This window comes from Trachemys scripta, chromosome 2, assembly GCF_013100865.1.
Source record: "Trachemys scripta elegans isolate TJP31775 chromosome 2, CAS_Tse_1.0, whole genome shotgun sequence".
Lineage (NCBI taxonomy): Eukaryota > Metazoa > Chordata > Testudines > Emydidae > Trachemys > Trachemys scripta.
Window position 1 is genome coordinate 155526737 of NC_048299.1, and position 17895 is coordinate 155544631.

The 17895-nt window shown below is 44.1% G+C and overlaps 2 protein-coding genes across 8 annotated transcripts in view; both read right to left on the bottom strand.

Annotated features, from left to right (window-relative positions):
• On the bottom strand, positions 1–8852 carry PLPP5 (phospholipid phosphatase 5). 3 transcript variants are annotated; one of them, XM_034761983.1, is made up of 7 exons: positions 8716–8852; positions 6632–6740; positions 4415–4505; positions 3513–3576; positions 2627–2751; positions 2063–2233; positions 1–1492 (listed from the first exon to the last, which is right to left on the bottom strand). In XM_034761983.1, exons 1-7 carry the CDS (start codon positions 8775–8777, stop codon positions 1323–1325), a joined length of 792 nt encoding a protein of 263 aa, XP_034617874.1. In that variant the 5' UTR covers positions 8778–8852; the 3' UTR covers positions 1–1322. The 3 variants fall into 3 exon arrangements, with proteins under 3 accessions (XP_034617874.1, XP_034617875.1, XP_034617876.1); XM_034761984.1 differs by lacking the exon at positions 8716–8852 and adding an exon at positions 5034–5178; XM_034761985.1 differs by lacking the exon at positions 8716–8852 and adding an exon at positions 5001–5178.
• A 3746-nt stretch (positions 8853–12598) lies between these two features.
• Positions 12599–17895, bottom strand: part of NSD3 (nuclear receptor binding SET domain protein 3) — a 70921-nt gene continuing 65624 nt past the window's right edge. For all 5 annotated transcript variants that reach the window (XM_034761987.1, XM_034761989.1, XM_034761990.1 and 2 more), the window contains one exon: positions 12599–16426. In XM_034761987.1, the coding sequence (XP_034617878.1) occupies positions 16185–16426 (242 nt within the window). In that variant the 3' untranslated portion in view covers positions 12599–16184. The remainder of the gene's footprint in view (positions 16427–17895) is intronic.

Consider the following 17895-nt stretch of genomic DNA (forward strand, 5'->3'; position numbering starts at 1 on the left):
TGAATTTAAACCAGCTTTTTATTTGACATTTAAAAACCCAGTAAATGACATAATTCAGATACTATGCTGCTTTTCCTCCCCCAAAAACCACAACAAGGCTGAGCTCTTGCATACTCTGAACTAGTTTAGGTGTGATTAACAGGATGTACTTCACAGGCCTTAGCTTGGCACAGTCACCAGTTCCAGTACATTTGAAATTAACATATTTCCTATGAAACAAATGCAAATTGCTAAGTTGGTCCACAGGGAAACATCCTACAAGGAAAGATGCTGCATCCTTTAACAGTTACAGACAGAGCAACACATCCTCCCTACAAAGCAGTGAGCCCATGGACTGTGCTGTACAAACAGATGCCATCTCACTGCCCTGCTGCTTCTAGGTTGAAATTGAATATAAACACCACAGCATCTCCCCAGCCAGCTTAGCTTTAATTCTTAACAATGGGACGATGAGTGACAGCCCCTTATGGTATTAGGTAGTCATGCCCATCAGATGGCTCCCCAGCACTACAGTGCTGATGATGGCCTTTCCTTGGGAGGATGTGGGAACACAAGACCTGATTAAAACCGAGCAGGGTGATGAGGACACAGCCCAGCTATCCTCAGGTGTGAGTTGGGGCAGGATTCTGGAAGCAAATGGGCTGAAAGCGCTCTGTGCAGTGTCCAACAATATGGCATGGAGAGATTCCAAAGCCAGCCAGGGTGCCACACCAGGACATCAGCCCAGCATCTGTTTGGTTGGACCCGCTGTAGGACAGAGCGTTTTCACCAAAACTACACCTAGTGTGCCCAGGCTGCGGGAGGTGTTATCTCTAAATGCACACAGTAAATGCTGCGTACTCACGATACAGCACGGACCGGCTCTTCCTCGGTGCATGCTGTCCTTTCATAAAATGATATTCTTCATTGGAGAGGGCTAACTTCCCCGCACATTACTACATGGCCCCAGGCACCTACAGGATTTCCACCAAGCCGTCCCCACAGAGAGCCAGTTCTTGCTTTAGATGTTGGCGCAGCCAGCCTGCTCCCCTCCCTCCCTCCTGCAGGCTGGCATACAGTCACTTACACAGCTTCCTCCAGGGCTGGCCTGAAAGAGGGGAGTGTCTCACACATGAGAATGGTACGAGCACAGGCCTGCTGAGCAGGACCACTTACCACATGTTCAGGGGAGCAATTCCTATTCCTCCTTTGGGTTACTCAGTTACTTCACCAAGTAGGCAGTAAGCGATGGTCCCAAAGCCTGTACCCTTCCCCACCCTGTGGGCTGAAGAGTGGAAGGAATGATTACCCAGGGGCCAGTCCCAGCAAAGTGGATCCCATCATTATATTTCCACGTGGAAGCTGGAGCTGGCCAGCTTTTGCTCCCATGCTGGTGGTAGTTTCGATTTACACTGCAATGGTTTATGGCACTCTGCGTCAGTCAGGGAAGGGTAATGCTGCCTGTAGCATAGGTATGCAAATGTGAAACCAATCGCTGAGCCAACCAGCACATCTGTGGGGTGGAAACAAAAGGGTTATTCACCCCCAGCTCGCTGCACTGTCTCACTGAACCCCAAGGAGCTATGCTCAGACACCACAATGATAGGCAACGCGGGGCCTGGCAAATCCACTGCTGTTCAGAGCTCTTACTGGGACCAGGCAAGGATCCCCAAAGACACTTTCCCATTCATAAGTACCCGTCCCATGGCACAGCTCCAGGTACTACACACTGTGAGGACCATGCCTGCCCTCCTCAAGCCTGCTCATGGTGCTCCAGTTAGAGCTGCCACTTAATCTTCAGCTCTAGTGCTGAGCAGAACACACATTTCACAGTGAGCTCTCTGCCTCCGCTACTTACAGCCCAAAGAGTATGAGAGATCACGACCCTGGAAATTACTTTCTTTTACCAACATTCCCTTGTCCCACTTAGAGTCCTGAACATCAGTGCCCCATGCTACCTATCCAGGGTCTTCTATGGTGCCCATCACTATGGTCACTGAGCATGCCCCAATTACTTAACCCTGTTCCCACAGATCACAACCCACAGCCCCTGCTCTCCTCTCCCCCGGACCAGCATGCTCACCTTGCCAGTGGTGCTTGTAATCGCAGGTGCGGGACAGAGCGATGAGGAGAGCGCAGAGCAGTGGTGATAAGAAGGCACAGAGCCGCCAGGATTTTCCACGCCCGCCAGGGGTGAAGCAGTGCAGCTTTCCTGCCAGGTAGAAGGCAGAGAAGGCAAGACCAGCAAAGGCAACTGGGCAAAAGGGGGAAATTCACGTCACTTAAGAACCCGAGCCCCAGCAGACACACAAACCCCAGCTCAAGGGCCATCCATTGCCAGGAGTGATTTAAGAGTATAAAGGTCCCCTCTGAGCTTGTCCTGAAAGGACACTAGGCAAAAAGCAGGGACAGGGAGCCTGGGCTGGGGAGGTAGTACTGATACCTGGCACTCGGGAGCTCCGCAAATAGCAGTGAACTTCGTGCATCGCCATTTTACAGAGGGAAAAGTGAAGCCTGGCAAGAAGTCAATGAACATGCCCCAGGCTATGTGGCAAGGCAGTGGCAAAGTTGATCCCACCTCCCAGGCACCTGCTCACCCTTGTTTGGTTCTCCCATGATGCACTGCAAAGAGGAAACAAACACTTACAAGAGGAATGCCCACTCGGGAAGCTCTTGCGTCCCTCAGTCACCACGTCCAGGTTACCGGTGCACACCAGCTTGGTGTTTGCCCGTCCATCCGGAAAGCAGCGGTAGAAGAAATCTGGCCGTGGCCTAATGGGCAGAGAAACAAAGCATGTGACCCTGCACCATGCAGAGGAGGAGACACTTAGCTGCTGGCATGGTTTGACTGGATGCTCCCCAGCTCAGGCTAAAGCACCAGAGGGCATCCTTGCCCACCTGCTCCAGAATCCCCCCCAGCACAGCACAGCCCTCTAGGAGCCTTCAAAACACCCACCCTGTCCACACAGCACCCAAACCCACGGATCCATTCCAGGAACCACACAGAGTTCTGAAAAGGGTCCTGGGGAAGGAAAGGGCTTCGGGTAGAGAATAGGGTATGGAGTCCTTCACCCCCAGGTGGCTGGCAGCTCTGGAAGTGAGAGCGCCTGACTACAACAGATAGTCATTGCCCTCCAACAGCTGCTCAGCAGCCTAGGTGGTGGGGGTCCCAATCCCAGGCCCTGAGACTGACCAGTAGCCACACCTCAACTGGCAGAAGAGTGAATGTGCTACAGTGACTCAATTCCCCACAGAGCCTGGTAGAGACCCTCCAAGAATAGGCTAGTGCACTGGTGAGAGGAAGCAGGGAAAGCTCACCTTGCCACTGCTGCTTTGTGGAGAGACACTGCCTGTCCCCACACTAAATTCACTGAGGGTGGGTGGTTAAGAGAATGCCCCCTGCCTGTCCCCGCACTCCCCCCAAAAGGGTCTGGGAAAATATAGCCCGTCTCAGGCAGCGCACTGCTGACTGCCACATAAAAGACTGTCTGGGTCTGCGGGCGCAGGGGTTGGCAATGAATGGACTTTCTTACCTTCCCACGACTAGCTTCACAGCATTTGTGAAGACCCCGTTCAGGGCAAGAGCAAGGCTGGCAGCTGGAAGAGAGCAAAGAGCCCATATCAGCACCAAATGCACGTTAAAATTTAACCAGCCCACACCCGCAGCAGCGGTTGGAGAAACTTTGCAGGTGGAGTCGGCCAAGCCCCTAATCAGTAGCCTCTATCAGAGGGATGCTTCAGCTGGTGCTAATGCTGCACTGGCCTGTGTCTCTGACTTGACTTGAGAGGTGGCACTTTCATCTTACATGACACCTGGCACACGGGCAGCAGGGAAGAACGTCCCTTGCCCAGCAACATTGAGCATTCCCTGCAGGTGTTTGCCTTAAGGTTGAAGGGAAGGACTGGATTCTGAGTCAGACAAGAGGGGACCATGGTCTGGGAGGGGTTAAGCCCACAGAGTTTTTTAAGAACAATGTGTGAAATCCTGGCTCCATAGAAGCCAATGTTTTGCGACTGACTTCAGTGGAGCCAGGATGTTGCCAAGTAAGTGAAAGGCACACAGTGGGAGACAGTCCAGCGAATAGGCCCCAAGCAGGAGGAAGTTCCCAATTCCCATGTTGCACCCTGGCCAACATGCTGTGTCTGACCAGCAATGGATTCAAGAGACCCCTCCTCCCCCCAGGCCCACTCTCCATCACACGGAGGTTCCTGAACCGTAACAAGGACATGCTCCCACCCTAAGCTGTGACATTAGCCACAGCTCTAAAGAACCACTGCATGAGTACAATGATGCTCCCTGTATCCCATGTGCTGGGTGCTGATCTACCCATTGGGCATTACTGCTGCTACAAGGAAGAACTTGTTTACCCCAAGGATGCCCTCAGTTCAGCATAATGTTGTCAGTGTGAATATCGGGGGGGGGAGGGAAGCTCACCCAAAAAGGCCTCCTGCGTGTCTCTGCGGTCAACTTTCATGAGGAATTTTGCCAGAAGGATGAACGTCAGGGGACACAAAAACGAAATTAACTGCAACGACACAAGACAGCACAGTAACAACATTGCACGTTTGTTCCTGGAGCTCCCTCGGCTTCCCAACCAAAAGTCAATGCATGAGCTGTTAAAGGAGGCTAAAAACCTTCACCCCTAAACCAAAGAGTACTCCCACCTTCACTCTTTACAAACCGAAAGCTGATCCCAGCTATTAGCGTCGGTAGCTAATACTGAATAAGCGTAGGTACCAGTAGCATGGCTTCCTCTCTGTTGTCTGCCATCCAGCTCTCACTAATGCCCTAACCTGCAGGGGTCAAAGTCCATCAATAGGGAGCTCTCCAGATACAAGGACAACAAAGGTAAAGAACAGCAGCCAAAAATTCTCCCTGCTAAAAAGTCCATCTCCAGTCTGTGTAATATCCTTGCCCTGCTGCTGCTTCTGTTTAGGTGAGCTCTTAAGGGGGCTTATATTCATATACGTCTGTAAAATGCCAAACACCTCGTAGGAGCTGTATAAATAATCACACTGACATAGGGGCCTGCAGCCTCAGCTTGCTTTCATACATCACTTCTGCTGTGGTGCTCCCTCGCTGCTGCTCATTCGGACGTTGCTTCCTGAGAACAGTAAGGCCCTCGACATGTTTCACTTTCTAGGCGCTTTGCAAATATTAACTAATTAATCCATCAGCTGTAGCATCCAAATTGTTTGCTAGGGAGAAAAACAAGAGCAGCTGTAATGAGACAGCAGTTGTTATTGCTGATATCTCAGGGACAAGGGACTCTTGGGGATTGTGTCACAACATCCAGTGATCCAGGGAATGCTCTTGTCATTTGCGGTCACTTTGGGAGTCTAACATGGCACTTGACCTAAAGTCAACTCACCAAATCCAAATGCCATGCAAGAGTTTTCTCCTTTAGCATTTCCTACATGCTGTACCTGCCTCTTCAACAAAAAGGAACTGTAGTTCTTTGCCTCCAAAGCCACAACCAATCCAAGAACTGTAGCATCTCGCCAGGAATGCCACTTCCCCAAATCAAGGGACACAGCCCATCAACGAAACACTGTCTACCTGAAAGCTGGTGAGTTTACTTTGAACACATTTTTTTAATCTCACGTTTTTTTAATCACCCCTGCACTGGGGTCCAGTTTTTGCAGTTTTATAATCACATTTTCCTACTTTAAATGTTTTTTCTCCTCCGTTGCTATGTGAAACCCCACACAAACAGCAGGGGAAGCTGTGTCTGGGCAGCACTGTACCTGCAGTAAGCTTCACTATACAAACTGATAGAGAATTAAAATTCTCTCTTCCAGTTATAATGATCTTAAGTGCTACATTAAGGCTTTGTGGCCTGCATCATGCAGGGGGTCAGACCAGATGATCATAATGGTCCCTTCTGACCTTAAAGTCTATGAGTCTACCTGCAGATGTAGTAGGTAAACAGTTTTCAGAGAGGAGCCTGTTTTTTTCTGAGGGGGTCCCTATAATCCTCTATGTCACACTTCCATTCTTCTTGAGCTTCATTCAGGTTCTGAGTCATCACAGCACTTAAGCATGTGCTGAACTCTGATCACAAGCCAACGTGCTTTGCTGGATCAGCACCCAGTAACCACTCATCCAATCGATCATCACTTCTCCCTCTCTTCCCATCTCATCTTTCCCCTGCCTCCTCTTTCTCTAGGGAGCTACATTCCCTCTTCTTTGGCCCTTGCTTGTACAGTTATACTCCTACCTCCAATAAAAACTTCTAACTCACCAAAAGGTGAGGTTTTGTTAAAAACAATTTCTAATAAAACTTAGACCAACAGAAACAATTTCACATTTAATACAATAAAATTCCACTGAAAACAGTTGATTTGAAACAATATTCCCTGGCAGCGTGTGAAATGCAAAGCTCTGCAGCACTGAGAACCTGACAGTAAAAGTGACTCGAACAAACATGAAACTGATTTTCAGTGTCCAAGCTCAAATGCAAAAAATGATCTCAGAGCATCGGTAAGGATAGGTAAGTCAGATTTTAAAAATTCTTTCATTTCTAATCATCTAAAATATCATTAGTATCGTAAATTAAGAAGAGTGTTTGTTTCCATGATTTTTTAGCTGATAGCTAGTATTTCAAGAAAAAAAACTAAAAAGAGTGTAGTGACCTGGGCGAATACTTACAAACATGAGCTTGGTGGGTACATGGTCCACTTCTATGTATGGGTTTTTATAAAGCCACATCTCTTCAGGCTGTATGACACGTTCAAATGGAGGCAGAAGTTCCATGATCCTAGAGAAAAAACAAGAGAGTTTGGAAAGATGCATGCTAGTGCTGGGATTTGGGTAGTTCTAAGGAGATGGTCAGTTGAGTGACTCCTACTTACTCTCTCACACAATACAAGAACAAGGAGACACTAATGAAATTAGAAGGCAACAAAGGCTGAAACTGATGAAACACTTTGCACGCACCTATTGCCACAAGGCATTGTTAGAAACACTCAAATCACCCTGCCAGCACAGTGATTCTGTTTTATTACCAGAGGATCCAAGAGGTTGGTCAAATTCAAAAAGGCACTAGCTATTTACATGACTAATATGAATTCCTCTCTCATATATACTAGCTATGATTAAAATATATATGAGATAAAACAATATGCTTCAGGGCACAAGCCAACCACTGACTGCTTGGGGCTAGGAGAAAACTTTCCCAATTAGCAGGTTATTGTGTGATTGTCCATGACGCATCTGTTACAGGATACAGTCAGAGGCTGGGTACTGAAATAGATGGGTCATTGGTATTCTCAGATATGTCCAATCCTATCTTCCTAATGAGTAGTCAGGTTGCATCTTGGGCTTGTCTACATGAGAAAGCTACACTGGTTCAAGGGATAAATTTAAACCAATATAGTTAAACCAATGCAAAAAGCTGTGTGGACACTGATTCTGGTTTAAGAGTGGCTTATCTCACAGGAATTGCCAGACTGGATCAGACCCAAGGGTGAGGTCCCTCTAGTCCTGTACCATATCTTAACAGTGGCCATCATCAGATGCCTCAGAGGAAGGTCCAAGAACTCTGCAGTAGGTAAATGTGGGATACTCCACTGTCAGCCTTAGGGCTCCTTCTGATCTCTTGTAGTTAGAGATTGGCTTAAACCCTGAAGCACGAGGTTTAATATCCTGTTTAGCATTAATTATTACTCTGGATATTCTTTTTATCCATATAACTATCCAGTCCTTTTTTGACTCTTGCAAAGTTTTTGGTCTCAGTGACATCCCATGGCAATGAGTCCCACCGGCTCAATTGGCATTTCAGTCAGTTTATCAGGTATAGATGTGAGGCATACCAGTCTGTAATTCCCAGGATCCAGAGCCATTCTTAAATATAGCCACATTTGTTACCTTCCAATCTCTACTTTAGTCAACAGGTTTAAACTAAAGTGTCATGCACCAGTTTAACAGTATCAATTTAAGAACCACTTTGAGTTAAAGGGGCAACTTTCCTACACAGTCAAGGCCTCTATCTCCATGAAGGGAACCTCCTCTGTTTTGAAAGTGATCTGAAAGAGGAAATATCACAGCCAAGTCAGCCACATACCTCTATGCTGAATCCCTCCAGGCTGGCTACACTAGGGGAGGAAACGGGGCATTCCACACCAGTACAGGTTTAACCTAACCTCTAAAAAATAAAACCAGGTTCTCTGAAGCTGCCATCCAGTTCCTTGGTTCTGGGGTGTCACAGATACCACTAGGGCTGTCTGACTCCAGAGTTTCCCATCATGAAGTCATAGTGCAGCCCAGACCACCGGTGACAATAGTTACCACTTGGCAGCCGGTAGCCAAGTGCAATGAGTGGGTTGGCTCTCAGTCCAGTGTCCAGCTGGCACAGAAGGATCACATCAACAGAACCAGGGGGGTGGGGGTGGGCTGTTCTGGGGGACTCCCATGTGTGCTAAGTTGGGGGGTTCCCCCACCCTGTCCCTAACGGGGGTGTTTCCCAGGGGGATCCCCATGTGCGCTATATGGGAGGGGGGGCTGCCCCAGGGTCCCCATGTGCGCTAAAGGTGGGGGGTTCCCCCGCCTTGTCCCTAACGGGGGGGGGGTGTTTCCCAGGGGATCCCCAGTTGCGCTATATGGGGGTGGGGGCCGCCCCGGCGATCCCCGCCTGCTCCGGGGGGTTCCCCAGCCGTATCCCAGACCGGGTGCGGGTGCTTCCCAAGGGGAACCCCCGCCTGCGCGACGTGTCCCCCCAGCCAGACCCCACTCACAGGAAGGCCCCTACGAGCAGGCCCCGCACGCCCACTTCGGCCACCAGCCGTGGACCCTCCATGTCCCAGGAGAGGAGCACGGCGCGGCCGCACCCTGCAGCGAGACGCGCCGGGGCTGGCGGCTCCTCCCCGCCCGGGCCCGGCCACGTGGCTGCAGCCGGAGCCACCCGAGCCCGCCCTCTGCCGTGAGCCGCCCGCTGCTGCGGCCCCGCTACGGGAAAACCCGGACACCCGCCCCGGCCAAACGTTACACAAACCCCAACACCGAGCAACCCAACCACTACGGACACCTAGCTAACCCGCAACCCCTCCCCCCGGGAAAAACACACACAACACAACACAGGCACTGGTGCAATGCAGGTAACTCCCATGCGTTTCCAGGGGGTAGTAAAGAGGTTGGACCTGAACTGTCAAACCAGCTTGGCCATTCTGCCCCGAGGAGCTTTCCCTAACAGCTATGCACTAGCTACTTAGAATGTCTTTCAAAATAAAATCACAGGAGGGAAAATTCATGTTTTACTTTTTAAACATGTGGGAGTAGAAGGAATTCACCAAATAATACCTTTTACAAATGAAGCAAGATTTAAAGATACACCCAAGAGGAATTGGCAAAGGTCATAGAGCAAGCAGTAAACCAAGGGTTTAAAAACAAAAGATTTAATAAGGAAGCATATTCTGAACGTCAGCCTCGGGGCTGTGTTACCTTTTTGTGCTGAAATCTCTGAGATTAAGCTGCCTCCTCTAAGTTGTCTGTAAAATGTCCAGTACACTTTGGGTGCTATATAAATAAGACCAACAGGAAACATTTAAGCCACTTGCCAGAGTATCCATAGATCAGTTAAAGATTACCAAACAAACACCCCTTCCTACTGAACCAGTCCTTCTTTTAGACATACAGAAAAAGCACCTGCTACAAATAATGAGCAACACTAGAATTCACAGTGGTACTGCATTAGTCTCTTCGGTCCGCCGCTACTTCTACAATCCCCTTTGAAGCACAGTTACTAGTATAAATGTCAACTGACAATATTTTATAAAGGACAATCAATATGTAAGATCACAACCCAGTTGCGCATAAATTTAGAAAAGCACAAACATTAAATTACACTAAAGATCTAAGAAATAGATGCTAGATTAATGCTCCAGTTCAACTAGGATGACAGCACCAGAGAACGAGTATGAAAGAATCAGGCCTGACTTATTTTTCAAAGCAACTGACTCTGTTGACTCGAGAGGCTTTGAAATATAAATGTAAAAGCTGTTTCTTCCGGTTGTACAAAGTTCCTTTTGATATGCTTTGTAAAACTGAGCTGCAGAATGCTTCCCATCGATTCCAGGCCTTCCCTCTGTGATCATCCATGTTAAAGAGGCTCTATTATAAATATATAGCGGCTCTCTCTACAGAGATTTTCAAATAGACCACATTTGTAACTTTTTTATTCAGTTGAATTCACACATGAGCGTCAATAAATATTTTACATTATATCTGTTTATTGGTCACTTTGCTTGCTGTGTGTTTTTGTTGCAGCTAGATAGTTCAGAGGTTCTCTGTCCATAGATTGAAAGTTACAATATGAAAAAATTCACATTCTTAATTGGAACATTCAGAACAATTTATTGAAGTCAACCTCAAGCAAAATTTTAAATCAGTGGAATGTCATTAAAAACCTTTCCAAATTAATCCTCACAGAAGCAAAAACACATCTGAATTCCAAAGTATTTGTAAAATAAAAAAGGCAACATCTCAGTAAATATAATGTACAAAAATTATATGATCCTACCATCACAACATTCAGTAAGAAGCTAAAATATTACAGGCAATTCTAAATACACTATAACTAGTTGACAATAAGCTATCTATATACAGGTTAACCAAGCTTTACAGGTTTCACACTATGCAAGAGAACATAGGCCAAACAACAACCCCCCTCCCCAATATTGTATATCTCAAAGTCTATGCGGCAACATCAAGTCATAATACAGTAATGCCCCAGTGGAACATCCCCAGGGAAAATTAACACTACTTTGTTAGTGTCAAGAGCTTCTAGCCAAGTTCTAGAAACTCTTAAGATATTGACTTTAGTGAATATTGATGCTTTGCTATTAAAGACTCAAGTGATTTAGTTAAAATAACATTTCACAGAATCTACAAAGTTTGTTACAGATAAACAAAGTCTACAGAAATAACGACTCTACAAAGGTCATTGTTACAGATAAAGATTACATGGAAATGAAAACAGAATCTGTAGGTATCTGTGTTTGTTGTGCAATATCACTTGTGTAGGTACAAATGGGTTAAATTTTAATAGCAACCCCAAATATGCACATACCCTTATACAAAAAGGACAATTATTACTAGCCAGTTTAATAGTTATTGTATCGTCTTGGTTTTCAGTGGCAACGATTAGTTTGCTTATAAATTAAAAAATATGACACTAGAAATGAGATACGGATCAATATTAATTAATAGGAAGCAAATGTATTTCCTCCAGTCTGTTTGTAAATCAAAAGTGAACAAGAATTCCTTAAAAACGTCCAGTGCTAGGCTATGGGACAAATGTTTGGGAGAGGATCAAACATATAGCCATAGTTGCTTTTCAAGCTAGAAGAGACACCATTAAAAATGGTATCTCTCACTCTTGTGCACAAATGCAATCAGTACCACATGACAAACAGTGAATGCATGGCTTTGGCAAATTCATATCTATTGTCCCTTTTTGTTTTTATATTGTCCTATACGAAGTACAGACAGTTTCAGTTTTATAATCCTCCCACCCTCACTAGGGTAAAAGTACCTGAGTTTGCCACTCAGGAGTAGAATAGAATAAGAAACAAGCATTTTTTTCTTTTTCTGAATGACATCTTGAATACATCCAGAATTTCAGGAGTGTATCATAAGTGCAAATGTCTTTTACTATACAAAAATAAGTGGTGTGGGGTGAGGGAGTTGATACAATATTATGAAGTAAAGGACATCAAAAAGTTGCTGGTGTCTCATGCAATACACTTCTCATTAAGAGCATACATAAGTCTGAGACATCTGCTTTGAAAAAAATCTCTCCATTTTGCCTTGAATACACTGTACACTGGGAGTGGAAAGTAATTTTTAATTCAAGTTAAGGGGGGAGGTAAAGAGACTTTTGATGTCGCATATAAAAATGTTATCTATGTATAAATAAAATAGCTGTAAAAATAATGAACTGCAGAGCTTCAAGTACATTAAACCCTGAATTCAATGAGGCAGAGGTTTCAATGTTAAAGTGACTACTTCGTACCAGCGGCAGACATTCTCATTCCCCTACCCCACCTCCCTAACCCAACCCAGATAACTTTTTTTTCTAAAGTTCAGTATATACATATTTTACGTCTAGACGTTCACTTTCTATTATGTCTAGTAAGTGTGTCTGTCTGATTCCACCTGGAAACTAAGATATAACAAGTTTTTAGTGGAAAGACCAAACAAAACATTCTAACCCTCTCACTCCATGTTAGACTCTCTAAGGCTTGGTCTACACTAAACCCCCAAATCGAACTAAGGTACGCAACTTCAGCTACGTGAATAACGTAGCTGAAGTCGACATACCTTAGTTCGAACTTACCCCCGTCCAGACCCGGCAGGCAGGCTCCCCCGTCGACTCCGCGTACTCCTCGCGGCGAGCAGGATTACCGGAGTCGACGGGGAGCACTTCTGAGTTCGATTTATCGCGTCCAGACTAGACGCGATAAATCGAACCCAGAAGTTCGATTGCCTGCCGCCGAACCAGCGCGGTAAGTATAGACAAGCCCTAAGCCTCTGGTGGTAAATGTAGTGAAGATAAATTCATCCAGAAAAAGTTGCCCTTACAATTAGTTGTCCTGAGCTGCCAACGCCTTCCACTCTTACGTCCTACTGACATGACGACAAGCCAATTTTACAGACTATCGGAAAACTGCAGTAATTAATCCTTACACCATTAAGGCATGGTCCACAGAACCTCTGATCTGAAGTAAGATGCATACTCTATAATAAAAGGGGTCCAGTAAAGTAAACCAGAAACATCTGTGCAGGGCAGCTCAGATATTGCATTACTGTGTAGCCAGCATAATATCATCTAGAGTCAGGTGTTTGCTGAAAGTTTGACCCTATTTTAAAACTAAACAGACAAAAAATCCAAATGAGGGGCAAAAACAATGTGATTAGCACCTCCTTCACTTAAGAAAGGGCTGCCAGATTATTATATACAGTCAATTAGAGCACTTTATTTTCCAGCCAGGAAGTAACAACCAACCACAGCATTCTCTTCTTTGCAGCAAATTGTAGGACTCTGGACTAAAACTTCCAAACAAACAAAAAACGCCTCTCTCGCATTCTTCCTACAGCTCAATTCAGAGACACTGAAAGTTGAATTCAACAGCCCAAAATACACAGAAATACTGATAAATCAAAATGTTAATATTTACAGTAACAAATTTATAGCAACAAATTTCTGCTTTACTACAAAAGTTATGTTATTCCTCCATTCACTTTAAATAATGTTACAAAAACATGGTTAAAATTTGTTTTCAGCATATTCTGTGTTCTGCATACAAAACCATCACCTAAATAAAGATAATCCCCAGTTGTCACCAATTTATTTCAACCCAATGGTCTCTTATTTCACTAAAAAGCTTCCTGATGCTTTGGAAATTCTCCCTCTGTCGCAGTTAGAAAACCAATTCAAGTTTTATATTCATAATTATACATATTTAAAAGCTATCCTTGTCTTCACACCATTAATGTCTCAGCCCAGCTGTTGGCTTCTTTCAGTTACAGTTTTCTTATGTAAAGGATTAGATAAGAGGACAATCAGCAAGAACTTTGAAACAGAAGATATAAAGTGACATGGCAGAGGAGTGACAACTGACTCCATGACCCTTCCAGCATTATATGATTTGCTAAACTTTCAGAGTACCTTCATATACTTAGTTACGCCCAACATGCTGATATGTCATAGAATATATTTTGATAATTTCACATGGCAATTAATATTTTTAAACCGCTGTCAGCTCATTGACATCTCAAATGCTTAAGGCATTTTGACATAGCCATTCCTCCCCAGTCAATGACAACACAGTGTTGACATACTATAGAAGAAAGCACCTGGGAACACTTTATCATACAATATTTTAAAAGTTCAGCACTTTCTGGCTTACCATATCCTAAAATCATCTGAACAACAGAAAACCTAACATTTTATTATGCAATGTAAACGGATCAGGTCTTATGGACACTACCAAGGAAAGAGTTGTGTTTGGAATTTTAGAAAAGGGTGAAAACCTTCTCCATTAAGAGCTTCTTTTTTATTTATCACAAAAAAGCTAAGAAAAATAAAAGCCTATTTTGTTTAAATATTTTTTTTTTTTAAATACCAAAATATAGCACTGCTTACAAGCAAGATTAGTGTTTTAGACATTCACTTCAGTTTTGGCCATAACAGGACAAGTGATCTGAATTTTCCATCAGCACTCTGAACTATAAACTGACCCACAGATCACATGAGAGATCTATACTATGTAATAAAACAAAAAAACCCAAACAAACTGAGTTTTCTGGAAAGGGATCTGTAAATTGTTCCAAGAGGAATAGCTGCCAGGTCAGTGAAGTGGCATTTCAGGTGCTTCAACGGCTGTAGTGTATTTTGTTAATTTTGCAATTGCACAAAAAAAGAAAAAAAGTACAAATCACACACACACACACACACACACACACACACACACACACACACACACACACACACACACACCCCCCAGATTAGAAATAATTTGAAAATGCAAAAGGAAACCTGGTACAAAGCCGAGCCATATTCCAAAGCCCCATGGTATTATTCTCCACTCCTTTATTAGTCACTTTCTGGAACTGAGATGCCACCTTGTACCTGCAGGTCTATGCAGACATTTTCCCAGAGACAATGTTGAATGTTCTTCAGAATGAATAAAGAATTCTCTCTCTGCCATCTGTCAGCCATGCCTTGTATTAATTCCTTTCAGGGGGGGTGCTCCAGAACACCCAAGTGGCAGAAAGTTAGTGTAAAGGTAGCTAGCAATATCAGTACACCAGCCATTGCCTACAAATTAAAGGATTATTGTTGACTATGCTAACTATACTGGGATATACACAGTATTTTGTAAGATTGAGTGCCTTAGTATAGGCCCAATATACACCCTGTTAATTCAGGAAGTGCTTTTAAGAACTGATTTTTCACTATTGGATAAAAACCAAAGAAGATAAATTCAATTGGCAGATTTATCCCCACCCCCGCAAATCTAAACACCCCTGCTCCCCAAAACTCTTTTAAAAACACATAATACACACATGGGGCTGATCCCCTATTCCTTTAACACTCAAGAACTCCCTCTGAAACCTATGGGAGTTTGTGAGGAAGGTAACAAAGGATCAGGCTCTAAGAGAATCACCATGAAACAAGCACAGACTAAATATCTGATAAATACATCGAAAAGGGCTTAATCCTGCACCCACTGAAGTCAATGACAAAGCTTGCAATGACTCCGACAAAAGCAGGATCAGGGCTTTCGCTACGATGAATGTAGTGCAATGTTCAGATGACTAGGCTGCCCATGAATCCTCTCCACCCAAAACTGCCCTCCAAATGAAGCGAGGCAGAAAAATGACCACTGCACAATTAAGCTCTTTCTATGCTTGCTTTGTCAGCTAACACCGCTCATTTAACAATGAGGGACTGTAATTGCTTCCCTCCCCCTTTTTGTTAAAATATCTAGTGAAATAAAAAGCACTTCAAGAAAAAATACAAAACTGGATATACTCCTAATTTCCTATGTGAAAATCTTTACAACATTATTCATAATAAGTTAAGCATGATGAGATGAAATCCATCTTCTCAAAAGACCTTTAAAGATGACCAGCTGGAATGAAGGCATTTCACTGTCCACTGCTCTGAAACCCACATCACTCCTCATGGTGTTATGTGAAAGCTGTTTGTAGATTGGGGAGGGTTGATCCTCTCCCTTTTTTAATAACTAGACATACACGTTATACCGGATTGGTTTTGCTACTCAATTATTTTTTTAGACACGCTGACTGATCAGGACCAGAATCCTCAACATCCTTTAAAATTAAATAAATAAATATGCTATGTTTTCCTTTCTACACTCAAAGAACATATTTTAACACAATATTCTTTTCAACGTCAACAGGTTTGCTTTTTTTGACCTTTTTTCCTTAAGAAAGCCAAGACATTTCTGTTTTCCAACAGTAAGAGCTGCTGAAGCACATTCAAGGGTAAGGTAAGAAAAGGACAAGAACAGAAAAAAAAAAAAAACCCCAAAACGGACACGACTGACTGCTTCCGCCTGCCAAGATTAGATGGTCCCTTTCCCAGTTCCAGCAAGGCGGCGCTGATGATGAAGACTGAATGTGCCATAGCGGTCTCTTCAAGTTCATCATCTATTTGCCATTTGTTGTTTGAATAAATTTATTCCTTTGCTTCTTCTCCAGGGTTCTGGGGTTGCAACTTGCATTTGATCTTGCTCCAATACTCTGGTGCCACAGGAGATTTGGGGTTATGTTCGGAGCAGCAGAGACGACCATCCAATGCTGATGCCACTAGGGCTCCCTTCTCATGATCTTTACAGAATGAACGAGGGCAAAACTCGCAGAATGAAACTGCAGGATTGCTACAGATGTCACACTGGTGCCATGGACATTCCCACTTTCCTGAAGATGAAAGAAGGGAGGGAGAGAAAAGAAAGAGACAGGAAGTTGAAGTTAGTCTTTATCTGGGATAGATATTGGAATTGGTCTTTGTCATTCCATGTAGCACAGAGTCATTCAACTCTATGCAAAAAAGGAACTTCTCAAAAGCCAGTTTTTATTAAAGTTCCTGCGTCTGTCTTTCACAAGGATTGGATTGGAAGCCGTTATCGTTGACAAATTTACATTTTTGAGCCTCGGGTTGACTGTAAGCAAAACATTACTGCACTGTAGAGCCAAATATAACCAGATCCACCTGCCTTGGCATCAGAACACCCTGTGTACTTGCAAGATAGAGCATTGGCTTCTATGCACGTCTGACTTGTGAAATTCACTGTTTTCTGGATCTGAACATAGTAATAATTTGGATACACTGACTGAAATGGGTATCCTAAATCAATCTTTATAACAGATTGACACTGCACTATATTATTAAAAACACCGAATGGCTGAGTTCTGAGTCATAAATGAGAAGGAGGCTCAGACAAGAATGGGCTAGGGCAATGCCATATTTAAGTACACCTCTACCTTGATATAACGCTGTCCTCGGGAGCCAAAAAATCTTACCACGTTATAGGTGAAACCGCGTTATATTGAACTTGCTTTGATCCGCCGGAGCGCGCAGCCCCGCTCCCCCCCCCCCCCCCCCCCAGCTGCTGCTTTACCGCGTTATATCCAAATTCATGTTATATCGTGTCGGTTATATCGAGGTAGAGGTGTACAAGCAAACAGAGACCACCACAAAAACATGCAGGCAGGCATTAGCATAACCACATGCCCAACTGTCAGGTTGTAAAATTAGCCTGAGCATGTCAAAAAGGAAAGTTAACAGCTTCTCCTTTCCCTCACGCTGAAATCATGCTATATTCCTTTAAACTGCATTGCTGTAGAGAAAACAGGAAGCACTCTCCTTCTTCGGGACATAACGCACTGCATCCACAGCATGCCCAGACTCTTAACCCAGAGAGTAAGAACAGCACCAAGACAGGACTCCAGATCTCTAGCATGGCTGTGTCTGCCTCCACCAGGCCAGGTAAAAAACAAATTTTACTTCTTGAAGTCGTTCACCAGCATTTTCTTGCTGATCAAATGTAATAATTTATGTCGCTAGTAAAGAAAATTTGGAGGGAAGCTTTCTGTACTTCCATATATTGCTGTCCTGAAAAGGCACATCTCAGATTGAACTCCATTCATAGCACAAAATCTTCCACTTAATTCAGTCATGGACTAATGTGAGCCTCCAGTTAATTTGATCAAGGCCTCTAGAAATAGATAGTTTAAAAACCAGGATAAAGTGTTTTTGTTTTGTTTTTAAATACAATTTGCTATTGTTGGTTATCACTGGATAATTTGAGCCTAGGCTACAAAGAGCTGCCTTTTTAATTAATAAGGAAAAAGACAAAAAATAAGAGACCCAAAGAAAACCCACATGA